The following is a 20,423-nucleotide window of genomic DNA, read 5'->3' on the forward strand; positions in this document are numbered from 1 at the left end:
GAAGTGGAATAAGAGACCCAACAGCCTCGGGAGATTTCACTTCATCATCAATGCAAAATCCACCTCATATCACTAAAAGTTATCATATGAATTGCAGAATTCTTATAGTTCGGCTGGTATCATTTTCACTGCATCTTCACTTTCAGTTACTCTTACCTTCTCAAAGCTAAGGTATTTGGTGGAAAGCTTCCTGAAGCTTTTTTTTTTTGCCCCCTCAGCCCAGGGACAAGATGTCACTTTACCCATTTAAGAACACAAAAAGAATGGACTTTTAACCTAAAAATGTCTTAAACCTGGGGCTGGCCATTCTTCTTAGTGAACAGCATTAAGTCTGGGGGGAAAAACAAACTAAATTCTCATTGACAAACACCATTAACACTGCCAATGCCATTTTAGCGATGGAAACTCACAGCACAAGAACTTTCACACACTGAAGTCACATTGAAAATTTGCTGGGGCGTGTGCGTATCAGTGTAAATGACACATGATCATATCCGTGTATTTCATGCAAATATCAAAAAAGCAAAGATCGATATTAATGTAACTCCTAATACGATTTCATTTTGGGTCACATCCTCTTTGCCTCCTCTGCAATCTCACATTTCCTCTAGATGGTAAGTTCGTTGTGAGCAGGGAACATGTTTACTACCCCTGCTGTATTGTCCTCTCCCAAGCGCTTAGTACAGTGCTCTGCAGATGGTAAGTGCTCAATAAATATGAGAGACTGACTTCCTCTTGCCTCCAGGACATCTCTACATAATAATAATAATTATGGCATTTGTTAACTGCTTACTATGTGCCAGGCACTGTACTGAGCACTGGGGTGGATACAAGCAAATCAGGTTGGACATGGTCCCTGTCCCTCATGGGGCTCAGAGTCTCAATCCCCACTTTACAGATGAGGTCGCTGAGGCCCAGTGAAGTGACTTGCCCAAGGTCGCACAGCAGACAACTGGCAGAGCCGGGATTAGAATCCATGACCTTCTGACTCCCAGGCCCGTCCTCTATCCTCCAGTGCTTCAAGTTCAGTATTTCTAAAACTGAACTCATCTTCCCCCACGAATCTATGAATAACTTCACCATCAGTCAACCGCCACCACCATTCCTCCCTGTCCCGGAAGCCCACAGCCTTGATGATACTGCTGGTTCTTCCTTCAGATTTCCTGGATTCCCCCCTTTTCCTTTCATTCAAGCGGCCCTGATCCTGGTCCAGGAACCCGGCATATCCCAGCTAGAGTACTGTAAGAGCTTCCTTCATGGGTCTCCCTGTTTCCAGCCTCTCCCTTTTCAGTCAGTCAGTCAATCGTACTTACCGAGCACTTACTGTGTGTGGAGCGCTGTAATAAGCACTCGGAAGAGCACAACAATGAACAGATACATTCCCTGCCCACGATGAGCTTACAGTCCAGAGGACGAGCTTACGTCCATACTTAACTCTGTTGCCCGGATCATTTTTCTAGTCATTCTGCATACGTCTCCCCTTTTTTCGAAAATCTCCATCTCTGCATCATACAGAAACTTTAGACCATTGGCTTTAAGGCACTCGGCCAACTCTCTCCCTCTTATCAGCCCTCTTCTCCCAAAACATCCCAGCTGGCACTTTTCATTCTTCCCAGGCTAATCATCTCGCTGTACCTCACTCTTGACTCTCCCACATCTGACCCTTTGCTCACGCCCTTCCTCTCGCCTGCACCTCCGGCCCCTTTCAAATTTGCCCCCAAAACAGCTCTTCTCATTATCAAAGTCCTCGGAGAAACCCCATCTCCTTCACGTGACCTTGCCTGATTAAGCTCCTCCTTTCCAACAGCAACCCTTAGCACTCACTGTTCATTTATCCCGCTCTACTTTTGCTAACACCTCTCAGGGTCGCACCTGGAGAGTTCCTAGGACTCTACCAGTCTCAACTATGGGAGGGAGAGCCAGGCAGAGGCATAGCCATTCCATTTCCAGCTTGGGCAGTGGCTAGTGAGTGGAGGGAAATCTGCTACAAGTCAAAACTCACCTGTGCTGGGCAGCAGCAGCATGGAAGCGAGTCAAGGGCGGAGACTCAGGTTTACTGTGCGGAAGGAGGCAATGGTAAACCGCTTCCATATTTTTACCAAGAAAACTCTACCAGAACGATTGCAGATGGAGGTGGGACATTCTGGGAGAGATGTGTCCATGGCGTCACTATGGGTCGGAGACGACTGGACAGCATAAGACAACAACTTTTGCGGACAATAGCTATGACGTTTGGGAATGGTTTGTCGGCCCACCCCGTGAGACTGTAAATTCCTTAAGGGTAGGGATCGTGGCTTTTCCCTCCACTGTACTCTTCCACACACACAGTAAGTACAGTGCTCTGCACACAGTAAGTACACAATACTCTTGAATGAATGCATTAAATTCAATGCTGTGGTTCAAGACTAGCATTACAATCCTTTCCCTCAAAACTTCTCATTCTTAGTAAGTTTTAATTTATGTTTTTAGATTTCACGTTATCACTGTTGAAAACACTCCAGGCTGCAAACTCCTTGTGAGCAGGGAACATGTCTGCCAGATCTATTGTACTATAGTCTCTCAAGTGCTTACTACAGTGCTCTGCACACGGGAAGCATTCGATAAATACCACTAATTGAATTCTGCCTACAGTACGAAATCCAATCCACAATCTACCTGTTTCAAAAATCTACACAGGGGCAGAGAATTGTTATGGGGGCTCCTCTCCCGCATCTCAAGAGGACTGGCACCAGCCAAATCTCCCCAGGCCAAAGATGGAAATTATAAAAGGCCTAGTCCAAGCCTGGCCCAAACCCAGCTCAGCCTGGTGTCACTGTGCAGGAGCACAGTGCCTAGCTGATGATCAGAGATTTATATGCACCAGCTGGGGCTATGAATCCCTGAAGGACACAGGGCTGCGGGCACATACGTGAAGAATACCCTGCACCCGGCCCTTCACTTCCACGCCCTAAAAGTCAAGCCAGAACCTTTTGAACGTGACCAAAGGGACAAGGGGGAGCCCAGGTTTGGGCCTCACACCTATTGATTTTGGCTCAGTTTCAGGTTATGCAAGACTTTATGTACACAGGTCTGACTGTGAGCCCCATGAGGGACAGGGACCGTGTTCAACTCCCACAGGTGTCTTTTCTCCCGGCACTTAGTACAGTGCTCTGCATCCAGTAAGCACTTAGTACTATTACTACTAATGCTACCATGTTCTGCTAGGATGCTTATTTCTGTTCACGCTTCGGCTAGAACACCACTGGGGGATCGGGGCCCTCTGCTCTCCAACGTGAGCCTGTTTGGCCAGTGTGTGCTGCGGTGTCAGAAGGAACAGTCTGCGTGCCTACACACGCTGCTGCTGGAACAGGGGACTACTACAGCGTGAGTTTTCCTGAACACAGGGTTTTGCGAGAACACAATCCCCACACTGTAGTAGAATGGGATGGATTCTGTAGTCACCAAAAGCTTTTAAAGTTAGAATAGGAAACACTCGATATAGGCACAAAATTGTGGTATTTAAAGCCTGCCACACCAAATAATTTCTGCCAATAAAATGTTCCACCAAATGTCAGCTATATTGCAGTTCAGAGTGTACTAACTTTCTCCGGGACGTTCTGTGTAGCTGCGTGCCAAAGTCAAAGAAACTGAATGTAAGTTTCATTGCCACGGGTCCTTCAGACATCATTGCCAGATTATTAAAAAAGCACATAAATGCCTAAGTCTAGTCTTACATGCCTAAGTCTAGTCTTACTCAAGTGGCACATATGATTGTATATCTTAAAAAATCCATTGCTGTGGCTCTATATTTAATGGATGTTTGGGGAGACTATCGTAAACAAAATGATTAATTCCCCAAACAAGTAGGATTTATAAATGCATCAATATCACACCACCCCCAGATTATTAAATACACATGAGCAGGAAAGTGCAGCTTTCAGAAAAGCAGACTCCTCTGGGCAATTTGTGAAGTAACCACACAGTCTTTGCTCCAAGAAGAATCCACACTGAGGTGATGTCACATATGGACAGCACAGTTAGGGATACATCTCTGCCAACTCTGTAATTCTCTTCCCAATTCTTTGTTTGCCAAAACAGAAAGCAGTGAGTGATGCCCACAGTAAGTGCTTAACAAAAACCACAATTACCATCACGATGGTCACAATCAAGAATAATCAAAGATTTGAGAGGTCTCCAGAAAAGTTTGAAATAGAGCAATTTTTACGATAATGAAGTACTTTCACAAATTATGCATTGTAAATTTAATTTGGCACTATGCAGAAAGTGTAATTCCTTTGGGTATGACAATTTAAAAGTATATCTTCACATCCTTTCCCTAACCTAAACTTTTAACAAGTAATTTAGCCGGAGTCGGGTTCTTCTGCTTTGAGGCAGCAACCCGAAACACAGTCAAATGAAATGTAATTAATTAATTAGGGCATTTACTAAATGCTTACAATGTGCTAGTGCAAGGGTAGATACAAGGTTATCGGATTGGACACAGTCGTCCAACACGGGGCTCACAATCAATTTTATTTCTGAGCTCACAATCTATTTTATCCCTATTTTACAAAGGAGGAAACTGAGGCAGAGAGCTTAAGTGACTTGTTCAAGGTCACACTTGTAGGCTGGTGGCAGACCTGGGACTAGAATTGGGTCTCTTGATTCCCAGTAGGTCACACTGCCTCCAAGTTTCAATTCACCGTAAACTGGAATGGATTGTTTAAAGCTAGCAAATACAATAGGTTGTCTGATGTATCAAAAATGTTCTGCAGAAATATATCAATGTTGTGGTGGTAGAGAACCATGTTAGCCACTGTACTTGACAAAGAGCAAAAACAACTGGCAAATTAGAAGAGGTGTCCCAACTAGACCAGAAGTCAAGACTCGTCATAAACTCTTAGCCACTAACAAAGACACTCATTCATTTGTCAGAAATCCAATGCAACTAGTTGGCTAATTTATACATACTTTCCAGAGGAGCATGTAGTCAACAGTGAAATTTAAGAAATGAATTTGAATTGTGGCTCCTGATTTCCCGGGTATAACAGGCATATCAAGCTGACCCAGATCCTAAATTTATTACTCTAGGGTTCCCGACATACCCATGTGGCTTCTGACAAAGGCATTTCAACGGCAGGGCTGACTCAGCAACAGTTAAATGTTCTTTATCTCGGGCTCTCGGCAAAATACTTCCCAAGGTTAACATTCCGTTCACTTAGAACAGAGTTTCCAATCTCTGGGTAGCTAAAAAAGCTTCATTTCTTACATCTTCCAGAGTTAACTGTTGTTTGTTTCTTTCTTTCTAACCAATTTCTCAGCTTCCACTGTTTTTTTTTCTTGCAACTCCATGCCTTCTTTCAGTCTCTTATTTACCTGAAAGAGCCTCCTGCTTCCCATTCTACAAGCCACTTCCTTCTTCACACCTTCCTTCAAAGGATGTGGCAATAAATCTCCCCTTTCAGGGAGCTATCACTTAGCCTTTCCCTCTTCTAAAAGTAAGCAATGTTTTGTAACCTAAAACTACAGAAAGGGAAGATTATACAGTCCCTCTCACTGAAGAACATAAAACAGACCATATGGTCAGACTAATGGTCCTTCCAGGATGGTTTTCTGTCTCTGACAGTGATGACATAAGACATTTGCCCTCCTTGACATCCTACTTCATGATTATGGATATGCCATTCAACTTTCCTAATATTTCCCTGTAGCCCAGTGGAAAGATCATAAGCCTGAGAGTCAGAGGATCGGGGTTCTAATCCCAGCTCCACCACTTGTTTGCTGTGTGACCCTGGGCAACACACTTCACTTCTCTGGGTCTCAGTAACCTCATCTGTAAAATGGGGATTAAATCCTCCTATCTCCGACAGACTGTGAGCCTCATGTGGGCAGGGTCTGTGTCCAACCTGATTAGCATGTATCTACTCTGGCGCTTAGTACAGTGCCTACATGTTTTGTTTTGTTGTCTGTCTCCCCTTTCTAGACTGTGAGCCCATTGTTGGGTAGGGACCGTCTCTATATGTTGCCGACTTGTACTTCCCAAGCGCTTAGTATAGTGCTCTGCACACAGTAAGTGCTTAATAAATACAAATGAATGAATAGTAAGCACTTAACAAGCAACAGTGATTGTGGCATTTCAGGGATCACCCCTGCCCTTTTTCCTCACCAAAATAACCCCTACCACGAGCACCCTAGGGTTTTCTTTTTCCTTTGCTGCGATAAGGAGCAGTTTTTAAGTGCTCCCTAGAGAACCCCCAAAGATTTGCTCCTTAAATTGCTGCCATCATCCTTTGCCTTTGTAGATTTGGTCTCTCATATGGCAAAAGAGTGATCTGGAGTCCATTTAGCCAGTCCAGGGCTGGTTGCTAGGGCCCAGAGAAGAGCCTTCCTCCCTGTTCTGCCCTACAGTAGAGCTTGTCTCTGATGTTTGTGAGTCTCCCACACTCCCCTCACACAAATTCTAGGGGTTATGGATCACAACCAGTCTTCAATGACTTCTAAAACTCAACACTAGGTTATCAACAGTGGTCCTTTAGCTCCTGCACACTATCAACATAGGACTGAGCCTTTAGCGTGCAGCAAGGCAGTTACCAAAAACAGCAGTAACAGCTGAATAACAGCTCTTTAAAAGAAATCTGCTATCAAACGCCTCTTCCTAAAGACACCCCTTTGCAATAGGGGTGTCTTCCCCTTCCCCTCAAAACCCTTTTAGTTCTCTGCAATGGCCCTGAAGGTTTTTCCTTTGTCCGCATACGCCCTGGTTCAGTTCTCCCTGATGAAGCTAGCCCTTCCCAGAGAACCCCCTAGGTCAACTCTGCAGGCGGAGCCTCACTCCCTGGTCCCAACTCTCTGTACTCAAAACTAGGACTATTCTTCGGCATCTTGACCTTTCAAATGCTTGGCCTCCAGCTCATTCTAAAATGGCCTTACTACTTTCCCAGCTAGTTAGCCCCCTCTCCTTCTCCTTACTCCCCTCCCCCCCCCCCCCCCCATGACTTGCTTTGTTCTAAGTGGCTCCATCAGGTATAAGACTGACACCTTATGGTAATGAGTTTCTCCCTTTGGAAGGGGCAGTAAGAGTTAAGTGACTAGCTTTGAATGACCCTCAAGAAGCGAAACTCCTTGTGAGCAGGAAACTTGGCTACCAACTCTGCTATAATGTACTCTCCCAAGTGCGTAGTTCAGTGCTCTCTCCCCCTTTTAGACTGTGAGCCCACTGTTGGGTAGGGACTGTCTCTATATGTTGCCAATTTGTACTTCCCAAGCGCTTAGTACAGTGCTCTGCACATAGTTAGCACTCAATAAATACGATTGATGATGATGCTCTGAGCCCATTGTTGGGTAGGGACTGTCTCTACACGTTGCCAAACTGTACTTTCCAAGCGCTTAGTACACTGCACTGCACACAGTAAGCGCTCAATAAATACGACTGAATGAATGAAAGTGCTCAAAAAATACCACTGATTGATTGATCATCACACCCATTTTTTTATGGTAACTGTTAAAGCGCTTACTATGTGGCAGGCACTGTACTAAGTGCTAGGGTGGCTACAAGCTAATCAGGTTGGACACAGTCCCTGTCCCACAAGGGACTCACCATCTTAATCCCCATTTTACAGATGAGGTAATTTAGGCACAGAGAAGCGAAGTGATGCAGCAGACAAGTGCAGGAGGTAGGATTAGAATCCAGGTCCTCTGACTCCCAGGCCCGTGCTCTTTCCACTAGAGAAGCAGCACGGCCTAGTGGAAAGAGCATGGGCCTGGGAGTCAGAGGACCTGGGTTTTAATTTTGGCTCAGGCAAATGCTTGCAGTGTGACCCTGGGCAAGTCACTTAACTTTTCTATGCCTCAGTTTCCTCAACTGTAAAATGGGGATTCAATACCTGCGCTCCCTCCTACTTAAGACTGTGAGCCCCATGGGGGACAGGGACTGTATCCAGATCTAAAACCCCAGTACAACAGTGTTTGACACATAGTAAGCACTTAACAAGTATGCTGATTCCTATGAGTTGATAGAACCCATTATGGCTCTATCAACCATTAGTAATACTAACAATAACTATGTGCCAGGAATTGTTCTAAGCGCCGGGGTGGATACAAGCAAATCGGGTTGGGCACAGTCCCTGTCCCCCATGGGGCTCACAGTCTTAATCCCCATTTTACAGATGAGGTCACTGAGGCCCAGAGAAGTGAAGTGACTTGCCCAAGTTCACAAAGCAGACACGTGGCAGAGTCAGGATTAGAACCCAGGTTCTTCCGACTCCCAGGCCTGTGCTCTCATCCACTAAGCCACGCTGCTTCTCCATTAACCTATCTATATCCTTCTTGAACCAAAGTTTATCTAGATTGTAAAAAACTTGCAGGCAGGTAAGAAATGCAATATTGGGTCACACTGATGGTCTACTGGGTTCAGTGTTCTGTTTGTGATAATTGCCCTCTTTGACTTCCATCCTCATGGCTAGTGCTGCTTCTCTAGTAGCAAGCATTGAGCGCCCAATTGGGGCAGAGCACTATACTAGGAACCTGGGAACTACAGAATAAAGAAGTGACAGGTTCTCTGCCCACAAGGAGTTTACACTCTGAGAGACAAACACACAATATTTACAACTCAAATAATCAGAATAAATGAGTGCACCTAAATCTACGAGTGCTACGGCAGGTGCAAGTAAGTTCCTCCCTATTCTCGGTTTTTATGCTACCTTTGTGTTTGGATTGCTTTATTTTTTCCTTTTATGTCCATCACCAGTCCCCTTTCATTCTTTTGACTGTGAGCCTCATGAGGGCCAGGGACCCTGTCTAATTCTCCCCCCATACAGTTTTTCCCAGTGCTTATTATAGCGCTTTGTCCACAGTAAGCACTTAAATATTAGGCCACATTGCTTCCCTATTACTACTACTAGAGTTGGCTGATGGGATGAAATGGCACAGCATGAAGATGACGATGAAATGGGAAGCAGCATGGCCTAGTGGATAGAGCCTGGGCATCAGAATGACCTGGGTTCTAATCCTGGATCTGCCACTTGTCTGCTATGTGAACTTGGGCAAGTCACTTTACTTCTCTGTGCCTCAGTTCTCTCATCTGTAAAATGGGGATTAAGACTGTAGGCCCCATGTGGTACATGGACTGTGTGCTATATGATTATTTTATATCCACCTCAGTGCTTCGCATTGCACCTAGCACATGGTAAGCACTTTACAAATATCATTTTTAAAAAAATTGCTGGGAAATCAAGTGAGTAAAGCTTGGAGGAGGAGGAGAAGGATGAGATGGTAGGATTTTTAGGACTTATAATGTGGGAAGAGTAAGCTCCCCCTCTAGACTGTAAGCTCGTTGTGGACAGGGAATGTGTCTATTTATTGTTATATTGTACTCTCCCAAGTGCTTAGTACAGTGCTACGTGTGCCCATACATTCAGAAGAAAAAGTTGATACCCATGGTGGCTTTCTGGGGTTCTGTTAAGCAGCAGTACTTAATGGGACCTTAATAATCACAATGAGCTGAATTCAGACCTCAACCATGAACATTTCCCCTATCCCTAATCTATTTTAATGTCCATCTCCTCCTGTAAACTGTAGGTTCTTTGTGGGCAGGGACGCTTCTACCAACTCTGTCGTACTGTACTTCCCCTAGCACTTAGTACAGTGCTCTGCACACAGTCAGCGCTCAGTAAATACCACTGCGTGACTGAACAGAGATGGCAATGGGGCCTGTGAACTTTTGCTACCTTGGATACAAAGACCAGCACAAGCAGCAAATCACAAGATGGGGTGACAACCATATGAACTATGTTAGGGAATAGTTCATATGGTTAGGGAATGGTTTTCAGTTTTACTGTTCAAGTGTGTGCTCGTCTGTTAAAAGAGTAAGGTTATACAAACAGATTTAATCATGGGTAAGATGATTCTCAGATCCATGCTACCATCTCGCCCAAAGACAATGACTCCACTTCCATCCTCTCAATAGCTAAGATTAAAACAGCTCTCTTGCGATCGGACCCTGAGGATTAACGCATTCAAGACATAACCATGGCACTTTTCACGGTGAGGGGAAAAAAAGAGTTGGGGGCTCTTTGGTGATCAGTGATTTCCCTTTACAGGCATCAAACTGATCCAAACAGAATTCGGGGTCATTTAAGATGAGAACCTTAACAAGTTTGGCAAAGGTAAGAAATGTTTTAACTTTCTCCCCGCTTTCTGAAATATTTGAAAGCTTGAAAACTTTTCTTCAGTGGGCTCCTGATGGGCAGCGAATGTCTCTACCAACTCCATTGTGTTTTCCTCTCCCACGCACTTAGTACAGTGCTCTGAACACAGTAAGTGCTCAGTAAATATAATTGATTGGAATACTACTTTGCTTTTTGATCTCTAGGCCAGAGAATCTCAAAGCAGGGTCTCCAGTAAAAGAAGGCACCTTGTACTGCAGGGTACGTGGGGCTGATGACCGGGAGGGTCCAAACTGGAGATGCAGATGGGGTGTAAATAATAAGAGATTCATAGAGCATCATCCTTCCAAACAAATATGAATGCTCCTTTATTTAATGATATTTGCAAAGTGCTTTCTATGTGTCAAGCACAAGACTAAGTGCTGGGATAGATACAAGTTGTTTATTAATAATAATTATGGTATTTGTTAAGCACTGGCTATGTGCCAGGCACTGTTCTAAGCGCTGGGGTAGATATCCACATGGGGCTCCCAGTTTAAATTGGAGGGAGGAGGATTTAATCCCCACATTACGGATGAGGTAACTGAGACCCAGAGAAATTAGGTGGCTTGCCCAAGGTCACACAGCAGGCAACTGGCAGAGCCAGAATTAGAACTCAGGTCCTCCGACTGCCAGGCCCTTGCTCTTTCCACTAGGCCACACTGCTGCAGCTCCTCCTGACATCTCTGCGATATTCTGAGGAGGAAGGGTTTAACCTGACTTTGTAACTGGCAAAACTGAGGTTCCCAGCGATTAAGTCTACACTGGCGCCCATACAGTGGGAAGGTTGAGATGAGAATCCATGTCTTCTAACAGTCTGGTGCTTTATTAACTGCCTGCCCAGAAAACAACAAGCAGTCCAGAAAGTACAGAGACTCTCCATTGCTTTGTGGGGCAAGTGGAAAGACGGATACCTGTTCCTCCTACATACACTGTGAGCCCCACGTGGAACAGGGGCAGTGTACAAGTAACTGCATTTATTAAGCACTTACTGTGTTGCAGAGCACTGTACTAAGTGCTGGGAAAGAATACAAGGTGGCAATTAGACACAGTCCCCCATCCCTTGTGTTCGACCTGATCAACTTCAAATCGATCATATTTACTGAGTACAGAGCACTGTACTAAGTGCTCAGGAGAGCACAATATGACAATATAAAAGGGTCGAAAGATGTTCCCTGGCCACAATGAGCTTACAGTCCAAAGGGAGCTATTCTCTAAGAGCATGATGCTGAAGGTGAGCTCTTATCTACTCTGTGCAGCTGCACCTACTAAAGCACTTTAGCACCTAATAAGTGCTTCATAAATACCTCAATTATTATTAAGGATGAGCAAAGGCTTGGGAGAAACACTCATTATGAAGTACAACAAAATAAGGGGGGAAAAATTATAAAAAATGAAAGTGAGCTTGAAACAGTAAGTGAAATGTTAAAGCAGTGACAGTATAAAAATAATCTGGAAATTACTGGGTATTTAAGGGCCATTTCCCAAAGCTTCACTGTCATGCGCATGAAAATTCTAATATTTCTAATTCTAATTATAGTAATATATATTACTATTACCATTTGTCTATAGGGACACAAGCCAGTCCCACTGAGAAGGATAACGGACCGAGGGGCAAGAGGGGAAGTAAAACCTACGGTAACTGAGGATATTTTTGGAGGGAAAGGGACAAGATAGGCTGGCAGTTCTTTGTGTTGGGAGAAGGAGAAAGAGTACAGGCCGGGGGATGCTGTGATAGTAAAGAAAAAAGCAGGAACTCCAGTATGAAAATAGAAAAAAAATTCCAAAGTAGAGCAGAAGCCAAAAGACAGACTTCCAAATCTTTCACAAGCCTAGACCTTTCACCTCCTTAATCTCATGTCCCAAGGTCAAAATGTCTAAAACTGAGCTCCTCATTTTGCCTCCCCTACCTAACTTCCCCCATCACAGTCAACACCACAACTGCCCTCCCTGTCCCAGAAAGCCTGCAACCTTAGTATCATCCTTGAATTCTCACTCTCATACAACTCCTATATACAGCCCATCAATAAACCCTGCAGTTTTTTCCTCCACAACATTTCCCAGCTCCGCCCCTTCCTCTCCATCCAAATGGCCAAACAATCAATCAATATGGCATTTTTTGAACAGTTACCGTGTTCGGAGCTCTCTACTAATCCCTTAGGGGAGGATACAATAGACTCTAGACTGCAAGCTCCTCTCCAGTCTAGAAGCACCTTACGGGCAGGGAACAAATCTACCAACTCTGTAGTACTGTACTCTCCCAAGTGCTTACTACAGTGTTCTGCACACAGTTCTCTCTCAGTAAATACCACCAATTAATTATGATAGGGTTTGTTGTTGTTGTTTTTTAAATAGCGAGGTGCAGCAGCCTAATGGATATAGCATGGGCCTGAGAATCAGAAGGACCTGGATTCTAATTCCGGCCCTACCACATGACTGCTGCATTACCTTGAGCAGGACACTTCACTTCTCTAGGCCTCAGTTATCTCATCTGTAAAATGGGGATTAAGATTGTGAGCCCCATGTGGGACAGGGACTGTGTCCAACCTGATTTGCTTGTATCCACCTCAGCACTTAGTACAGTGTCTGGCCCAAAGTAAGCACTTAACAAATACCACAATTATTAGAAGTATTAGTATTTGTTAAGCGCTTACTATGGGCCAAGCACTGTACTAAATGCTGGGTAGATATAAGGTCATCAAGATGGACACAGTCCATGTCCCACATGGGGCTCACAGTCTTAATCCCCATTGTACGGATGAGGTAACAGGCACAGAGAAGTGACTTGCCCAAGATCACCCAGCGGACAAGTGGCGGAACCAGAATTAGAATCCAGGTCCTTCCGACTCCCAGGCTTGGGCTCTATCCACGAGGCCAAGCTGCTTCTCTGTTGGTAGAGCAGGATTTCCTGCCCTCAAGGAGCTTACAATTTAGTGGGGAAGACAGACATTAAAATAAACTGCAAGTAAGGGACACAACAGAGGAATGATATGAACATAAATGTTGTGCGGGTGGGAGAGAGAAACTGACAAGCACGAAGGTGACAGAAGAGAGGGGGAATAGGGCGGAGGGATGAGAGGTTTAGTCATAGGTGACGCGGGAGGGAGAGAGAATAGCGTGGGGAGATGTGAGGTTAGTTACAGGTGACGTAGGAGAGAGGGAGAACAGGTTGGGGAGATGACAGGTTAGTCAGGGAAGACTTCCTAGAGGAGATATAATTTTAGTAGGCTTCGAAGGTGGGGAGAGCAGTCGTCTGTTGGATGCAAAGGAGGAGAGGGTTCCAGGTGGGAGGGAGGGTGTGATGACATCTACCAACTCCGTTAATAATAATAATAATAATAATAGTGGTGTTTGTTAAGCGCTTACTATGTGCCAAGCACTGTTCTAAGCACTGGGGTAGATACAAGGTAATCAGGTTGTCCCACATGGAGCTTACAGTCTTGATCCCCATTTTACAGATGAGGGAACTGAGACACAGAGAAGTTAAGTGACTTGCCCAAGGTCACACAGCAGACAAGTGGCGTTTCTGGATTAGAACCCATGACCTCTGACTCCCAAGCCCAGACTCTTTCCACTAAGCTAAGCTGCTTCTATGCTGTTATATTGTACTCTCCCAAGAACTTAGTACAGTGCTCTGCACACAATAAGCACTCAATAAATACCACTGATTGACTGATCACAAGGTCAACAGTGAGAGACGTGGGCCTAAAATCCAGTAAATAGGTTGGTGTTAGAGAAGCAAAGTGTGAGGCTAGGTTGCAGTGGGAGAGGAGGGAGGATAGGGAGGGAGAATCCACCCATTCCTCTCCACCCAGACTGCTAGCATGCTGATCCGGGTGCTTAACCTATCCCACCTTGACTACTACATCAGCCTCCTGACTGACCTCCCTGTCTCCTGTCCCTCCCCTCACCAGTCCTTACTTCACTCTGCTACTTAGATCATTTTCTGGAAAAAAAAAAAAAAGTTCAGTCCACATCCCCCACTCGTCAGAAATCTCCAATGGCTACCCATCCACCTCCACATCAAACAGAAACTCCCTAAGGTCAGATTTAAAGCGCTCAATCAGCTCGTCCCCGCCTATCTTACCTCGCAGATCTACTACACCCCAGCCCGCACACTTCACTCCTCTACCACCAATCAATCAATCGTATTTATTGAGCGCTTACTGTGTGCAGAGCACTGTACTAAGCGCTTGGGAAGTACAAGTTGGCAGCACGAAGCTACCTTTATCTCGTCTGTCTTGTCGCTGACCACATCTTGTGTCTTGTCCACATCCTCACCCTGGCCTGGAACTCCCTCCCGCTCAGATCCACCTCTCTCCACCTACAAAGCCCTACTAAAATCACATCTCCTCCAAGAGGCCCTCCCTCTGCATCACCTGCTCACTCAGATCTGTACCCTTTAGGCTTTTGATATTCACCCCACAGTACTTATCCTTATCCACTCCCATGTCCCCTACCTGCAATTCATTTCAATGTCTGTCTCCCCCTCTAGACTATGAACTCCTTGTGGGCAGGGAACATGTCTACCAATTCTACTCCATTGTATTCAGCACCTAGAACAGTGCTTTGCACATAGTAAGCGCTTAATAAATGCCATTGTTATTACTCTCTCCAGCATTTAGTACAGTGCTTGGTGCACAGTAAGCGCTCAATAAATACCACTGATTGAAAGAGCTGATTGATGCCTTTAAGCCAACGGTGAGGAGTTTCTGCTTGATCTGGAGATGGATGGTCTCAACCATTGGAGGTTTTTGAGAGGTGGAGAGAAGTGCACAGAACGATTTTTTCAGAAAAATGATCTAGACAGCCAAGTGACACATGGACTGGAGAGGCTGGAGGCAGAAAGGTCAGCAAAGAGACCGCTACCTTGGTCCAGCCGTTAGGATATCATGTCAGCCTCCTCACTGATCTCCATATCTCCGGCCTCTCCCTTCTCCAATCCATACTTCACTGCTGCCTGAGTGGTTTTCCTAAAACATCATTCTCCACGTATTTCTCCAATCCTCAGAAACCTCCAGGGGCTGTCAATCCTTCTCTGCCTCACATAGAAAGTCCCAACCATTGGCTTTAAGGCACACCATCAGCTCTTTCCCTCTTTGTTCCTGGCAAGATAGCCTTCTCACTGTGCCTCCTTCTAGACTCTTCTGCTGCCATTCCCTGGCCTTTCCTTCTACCTGGAACCCCTTCCCCCACACCTTCAAATCCATCTTCAAAGCTCTCCCGAAATCCCACTTCTCCCAGGAGGTATTCCACAAACAATTATCTTCTCCCCACTCCATATCCTCCCACCTCAAGCATATCATCATCATCAATTGTATTTATTGAGCGCTTACTATGTGCAGAGCACTGTACTAAGCGCTTGGGAAGTACAAATTGGCAACATATAGAGACAGTCCCTACCCAACAGTGGGCTCACAGTCTAGAAGGGGGAGACAGAGAACAAAAGCAAACATACTAACAAAATAAAATAAATAGAATAGATATGTACAAGTAAAAAAAAATAGAGTAATAAATATGTACAAACATATATACATATATACAGGTGCTGTGGGGAAGGGAAGGAGGTAAGATGGGGGGGATGGACAGGGGGACGAGGGGGAGAGGAAGGAAGGGGCTCAGTCTGGGAAGGCCTCCTGGAGGAGGTGAGCTCTCAGTAGGGCCTTGAAGGGAGGAAGAGAGCTAGCTTGGCGGATGGGCAGAGGGAGGGCATTCCAGGCCCGGAGGATGACGTGGGCCGGGGGTCGATGGCGGGACAGGCGAGAACGAGGTACGGTGAGGAGATTAGCAGCGGAGGAGCGGAGGGTGCGGGCTGGGCTGGGGAAGGAGAGAAGGGAGGTGAGGTAGGAGGGAGCGAGGTGATGGAGAGCCTTGAAGCCCAGGGTGAGGAGTTTCTGCCTGATGCGCAGATTGATTGGTAGTCACTGGAGATTTTTGAGGAGGGGAGTAATATGCCCAGAGCGTTTCTGGACAAAGATAATCCGGGCAGCAGCATGAAGTATGGATTGAAGTGGAGAGAGACACGAGGATGGGAGCATATACACCAAGAGTGGGCAAGCCTCAAGACCTGAAGATCCACAAACCAAAAGCCCTTGCTCCTGTCCTCCGTCTGGCATGGAATTCTAACAGACCACCACTCTTTCCACCTTCAAAGCCGTACTAAAATCACATTTCCTCCAACAGGCCTACCCTAACCCCTTATTTCCCCACCCTATTTGTCCCTCCCTTCTAGGTCTCCTTTGCACTTAATAATAACTGTGGTATCTGTTAAGCGCTTACTATGTTCCCAGCCCTGTACTAAGCACTGGAGTGGATACAAGCAAATTGGGTCGGACACAGTCCCTGTCCTTCATGGAGCTCACATTTTACAGATAAGATAAAATAAGGCTTAGAGAAGTTAAGTGACTGCCCAAGGCCACATAGCAGATAAGTGGCGGAGCCTGGATTAGAACCCAGATTCTTCTGAATCCCAGGCCCGTGCTCTATCCACTAGGCCATGCTGCTTCTGTACCTCTTAAGCATTTTTATATTCACCCCACCCCCAGCCCCTCAAGCACCTATTCTCGCCCTTATACTCTCCCCATTTCCCTTAGCAGTAATTTATTTTAATGTCTGTCTCTTCCATTCAATTGCAAACGTGTACTCGCCCAAGTGCTTAGCACAGTGCCCTGCGCACATTCCTATGACATTCTAAGGGCTGGGGTAGATACAAGATACAAGTTGGACGCAGTCCATGTCCCACATGGGGCTCACAGTCTTAATCCCCATTTTACAGATGACGGAACAGAAGCACAGAAAAGTTAAGTGACTTGCCCAAGGTCACATAGCAAGCAAGCAGATATTTTCAAGTATGTGTGACCAAACCACACGGCAACTAGGGAAGAGCCGCAGTTTAGCTACCCTTGATTTACATACTCCCGGCCTCCTGACACATCCCATCAATGCATATACTCTCCTACTTCAGCACCTATTTAGTCACCTCTCCATCTTTCCATTCTTTTTCCTCCATTCTGTGAATCATTTTGTGTCTGCCTCCCCCATTAGATTGCAAACTCCTTGAGAGAAAACACTGGGTCTTCACTCCCTAGACTGTAAGCTCGTTGTGGGCAGGGAACATGTCTACCAATTCTGTTATACTGTACTACCCCAAGGGCATAATACAGTGTCCTGCACACAGTAATCACTCAAATATCACTCAATGATTGATTTAACCGCTGCACACAGCTAAGGCTCTTGATGCATGCTACTGATCGATAGGGGATCTAGGCTGCAAAAGTTTGGGAATTGCTGTTCTATAGCAGGTCGGGCATGAAACGTAATGTACCTCGCTACAATTGGGACTGTTCATTCAAAACCATGGAGAGGCTCCAGCTATGGCCTGTTGAAGGGCCTTTGCTTCTAGAAGTGGGTGTATCATCAGCTTCACAGGTTCCATTTGGTGAGTATATTTCTAAGTACTATTTATTTAGTTGAATGGCTGTCGATACCGAGAGGATGGACCACCTCTTTTGAGGGCCCAGAAATCCTCCTTTTCATCGTCACTAAAGACTACCATAGCATCCTTCAGGTTGTGATTTATAATCTTACGCTTACATAGATTGCTTGGCTGCTGATCTATTTCTGTGTTAAAAGAAACGACCATTGATCGGTTGAGTGTGGGCAGAGGAAATATTTTTTTCCTGTTTCTTTTTCCTTAGTTATGTGAGGGATTTTTTTTACACAATGAGCATTTATAAAGTACTATACAGGGGGAGCTTTTGGGGTTGAAACACCCAGGTCTTTGGACCCTCTAGGACAAAAGTATGAAACTTATTTCCCTATGTTCTGGCCCGTTATAATCCTTTTTTTTTTGTATCAAACACTGGAGAGGCAGCAGGAAAGCGAAAAAATCAAGATGATAAAGAAACAAATCAGTGAAGAAATTTTCCAATAAATGCATTTGAAAATAGCATGCTACCCCATCACTGATTTGCAATGTTTGATCTTAAATATAAATCTCATCCTGTACAACAATCTTAAATGTCTGCTGGAAGGTGATGAAACGGTATCTTCGGATTGAAATCAATCAAGCAATCGTATTTATTGAGCGCTTACTGTGTGCAGAGCACTGTACTAAGCGCTTGGGAAGTACAAGTTGGCAACATATAGAGACAGTCCCTACCCAACAGTGGGCTCACAGTCTAAAAGGGGGAGACAGAGAGCAAAACCAAACATACTAACAAAATAAAATAAATAGAATAGATACGTACAAGTAAAATAAATAGAGTAATAAATATGTACAAACATATATACATATATACAGGTGCTGTGGGGAAGGGAAGGAGGTAAGATGGGGGGATGGAGAGGGGGGCGAGGGGGAGAGGAAGGAAGGGGCTCAGTTGAAAGAGAGCGAATATTTTTTCCTCAGTATTTGCCAACGTGTGGGGAAAAATCAATCGATGGTTTGTGCTTTGCACATAGTAAGCGCCTAATAAATGCCATTATTATTATTTACTGAGCACTTACTGTTTGCTAAGCACTTGAGAGAGGCCACGGGAGGAGCTGCTTTAGACTGTGGCTATTTTTGAGGTAAAGGCTGTTACTACGAAGAGTGGGGAACGGATTTGGGGATTTTCCCCCCGAAAACGAGCCAGGTGACGGGCTCTGAGGCATATTTATCCCGCAGGCATATCCTTCCTCAAGGGCCTGCGCTCTTCTTCCATCCGCTCCGGCCCCCCCACCCCCCCGCCCCCTTCACCGAGGATGACATCAATCAATCAATCAATGGTATTTACTGGGTGCTTCCGGGGGGCAGAGCACTGTACTAAGCGCTTGGGAGCTCCTCCAGGAGGCCTTCCCAGACTGAGCCCCTTCCTTCCTCTCGTCCCCCTCTCCCTCCCCCCATCTTACCTCATCATCATCATCATCAATCGTATTTATTGAGCGCTTACTATGTGCAGAGCACTGTACTAAGCGCTTGGGGAGTACAAATTGGCAACATATAGAGACGGTCCCTACCCAACAGTGGGCTCACAGTCTAAAAGGGGGAGACAGAGAACAAAACCAAACACACTAACAAAATAAAATAAATAGAATAGGTATGTACAAATAAAATAGAGTAATAAATATGTACAAACATATATACAGGTATACCTCCTTCCCTTCCCTACAGCACCTGTATATACGTATATATGTTTGTACATATTTATTGCTCTATTTATTTAGAATAGATATGTACAAATAAAATAGAGTAATAAATACGTACAAACATATATACAGGTATACCTCCTTCCCTTCCCTACAGCACCTGTATATACGTATATATGTTTGTACATATTTATTGCTCTATTTATTTATTTTACTTGTACATTCTCTTCTATTGATTTTATTTTGTTAGTATGTTTGGTTTTGTTCTCTGGCTCCCCCCTTTGAGACTGTGAGCCCACTGGTGGGTAGGGACTGTCTCTATATGTTGCCAATTTGGACTTCCCAAGCGCTTAGTCCAGTGCTCTGCACACAGTAAGCGCTCAATAAATATGATGAGGATGATGGGAGCGGGCGATGCAGCAAGGTTCCCTGCCCGCAGCGAGGTTCCAGTCCGGGGGGGGGGGGGGGGGGGGGCTTCTCTGCCTCCCCGACCCCCGCGGTCTGGGGCCCGCCCCTCATCTGTCATCTTCAGGGGGCCACAGAGCGGGGGGGGCCCCCTCGCCTTCTGCAGCGGGGGCTGCTCCCCCCCCCACCCCCCACCCGCGGGGCCGGGGCCTGGAACCCCGGGCTGGGCTGAGCGCGCCGCCCGGCCCGGCCCGGCCTCCGGGTTCTCCTCCGCGGCCCAGCCCGCTGGGCCCCACAGCCCGCGCCCCGGCCTCCCCCCGGCCGGCGCCCCCACCCCGGATCACCGGCTACCTGCTGGGCGAGAGGAACGAGCGGAGCCGCCATCTTCCCCCGGACTCGGGCACCGATCGACCTACCATGGGGGGGAGGGAGGAGGAGGAGGAGGAGAAGGAGGAAGGGGCAGGGGAGGGGGAGGGGAAGAGAGAAGGAGGAGGCGGAGGCGCTGCCGGCGCGGCCGCTTCGTGCGCATGCGCGCGCCCAACGCCGGGCGGAGAGCGAGGGGGCGCGCGCCCGGCGCCAAATCAATCAATCAATCATATTTATTGAGCGCTTACTATGTGCTGAGCACTGTACTAAGCGCTTGGGAAGTACAAATTGGCAACATATAGAGACGGTCCCTACCCAACAGTGGGCTCACAGTCTAAAAGACTG

The 20,423-nt window shown here is 46.0% G+C and overlaps 1 protein-coding gene and 1 non-coding gene across 10 annotated transcripts in view; one reads left to right on the forward strand and one right to left on the reverse strand.

Moving 5' to 3' along the window:
• Nucleotides 1–20,139, reverse strand: part of EPS15L1 (epidermal growth factor receptor pathway substrate 15 like 1) — a 153,649-nt gene extending 133,510 nt beyond the window's left edge. For 8 of the 9 annotated variants that reach the window (XM_038740024.1, XM_038740023.1, XM_038740018.1 and 5 more), the window contains exon 1: nt 20,064–20,139. In XM_038740024.1, the coding sequence (XP_038595952.1) occupies nt 20,064–20,096 (33 nt within the window). In that variant the 5' untranslated portion in view covers nt 20,097–20,139. The remainder of the gene's footprint in view (nt 1–20,063) is intronic. The other variant, XM_038740019.1, reaches the window with a different exon arrangement.
• Nucleotides 1,855–1,992, forward strand: LOC119920356. Its single transcript, XR_005448109.1, has one exon. It is a non-coding gene; the product is annotated as a small nucleolar RNA SNORA7 (small nucleolar RNA).
• Nucleotides 20,140–20,423: the final 284 nt, after the last annotated feature.

This window comes from Tachyglossus aculeatus, chromosome X1 (assembly GCF_015852505.1).
Source record: "Tachyglossus aculeatus isolate mTacAcu1 chromosome X1, mTacAcu1.pri, whole genome shotgun sequence".
NCBI lineage: Eukaryota > Metazoa > Chordata > Mammalia > Monotremata > Tachyglossidae > Tachyglossus > Tachyglossus aculeatus.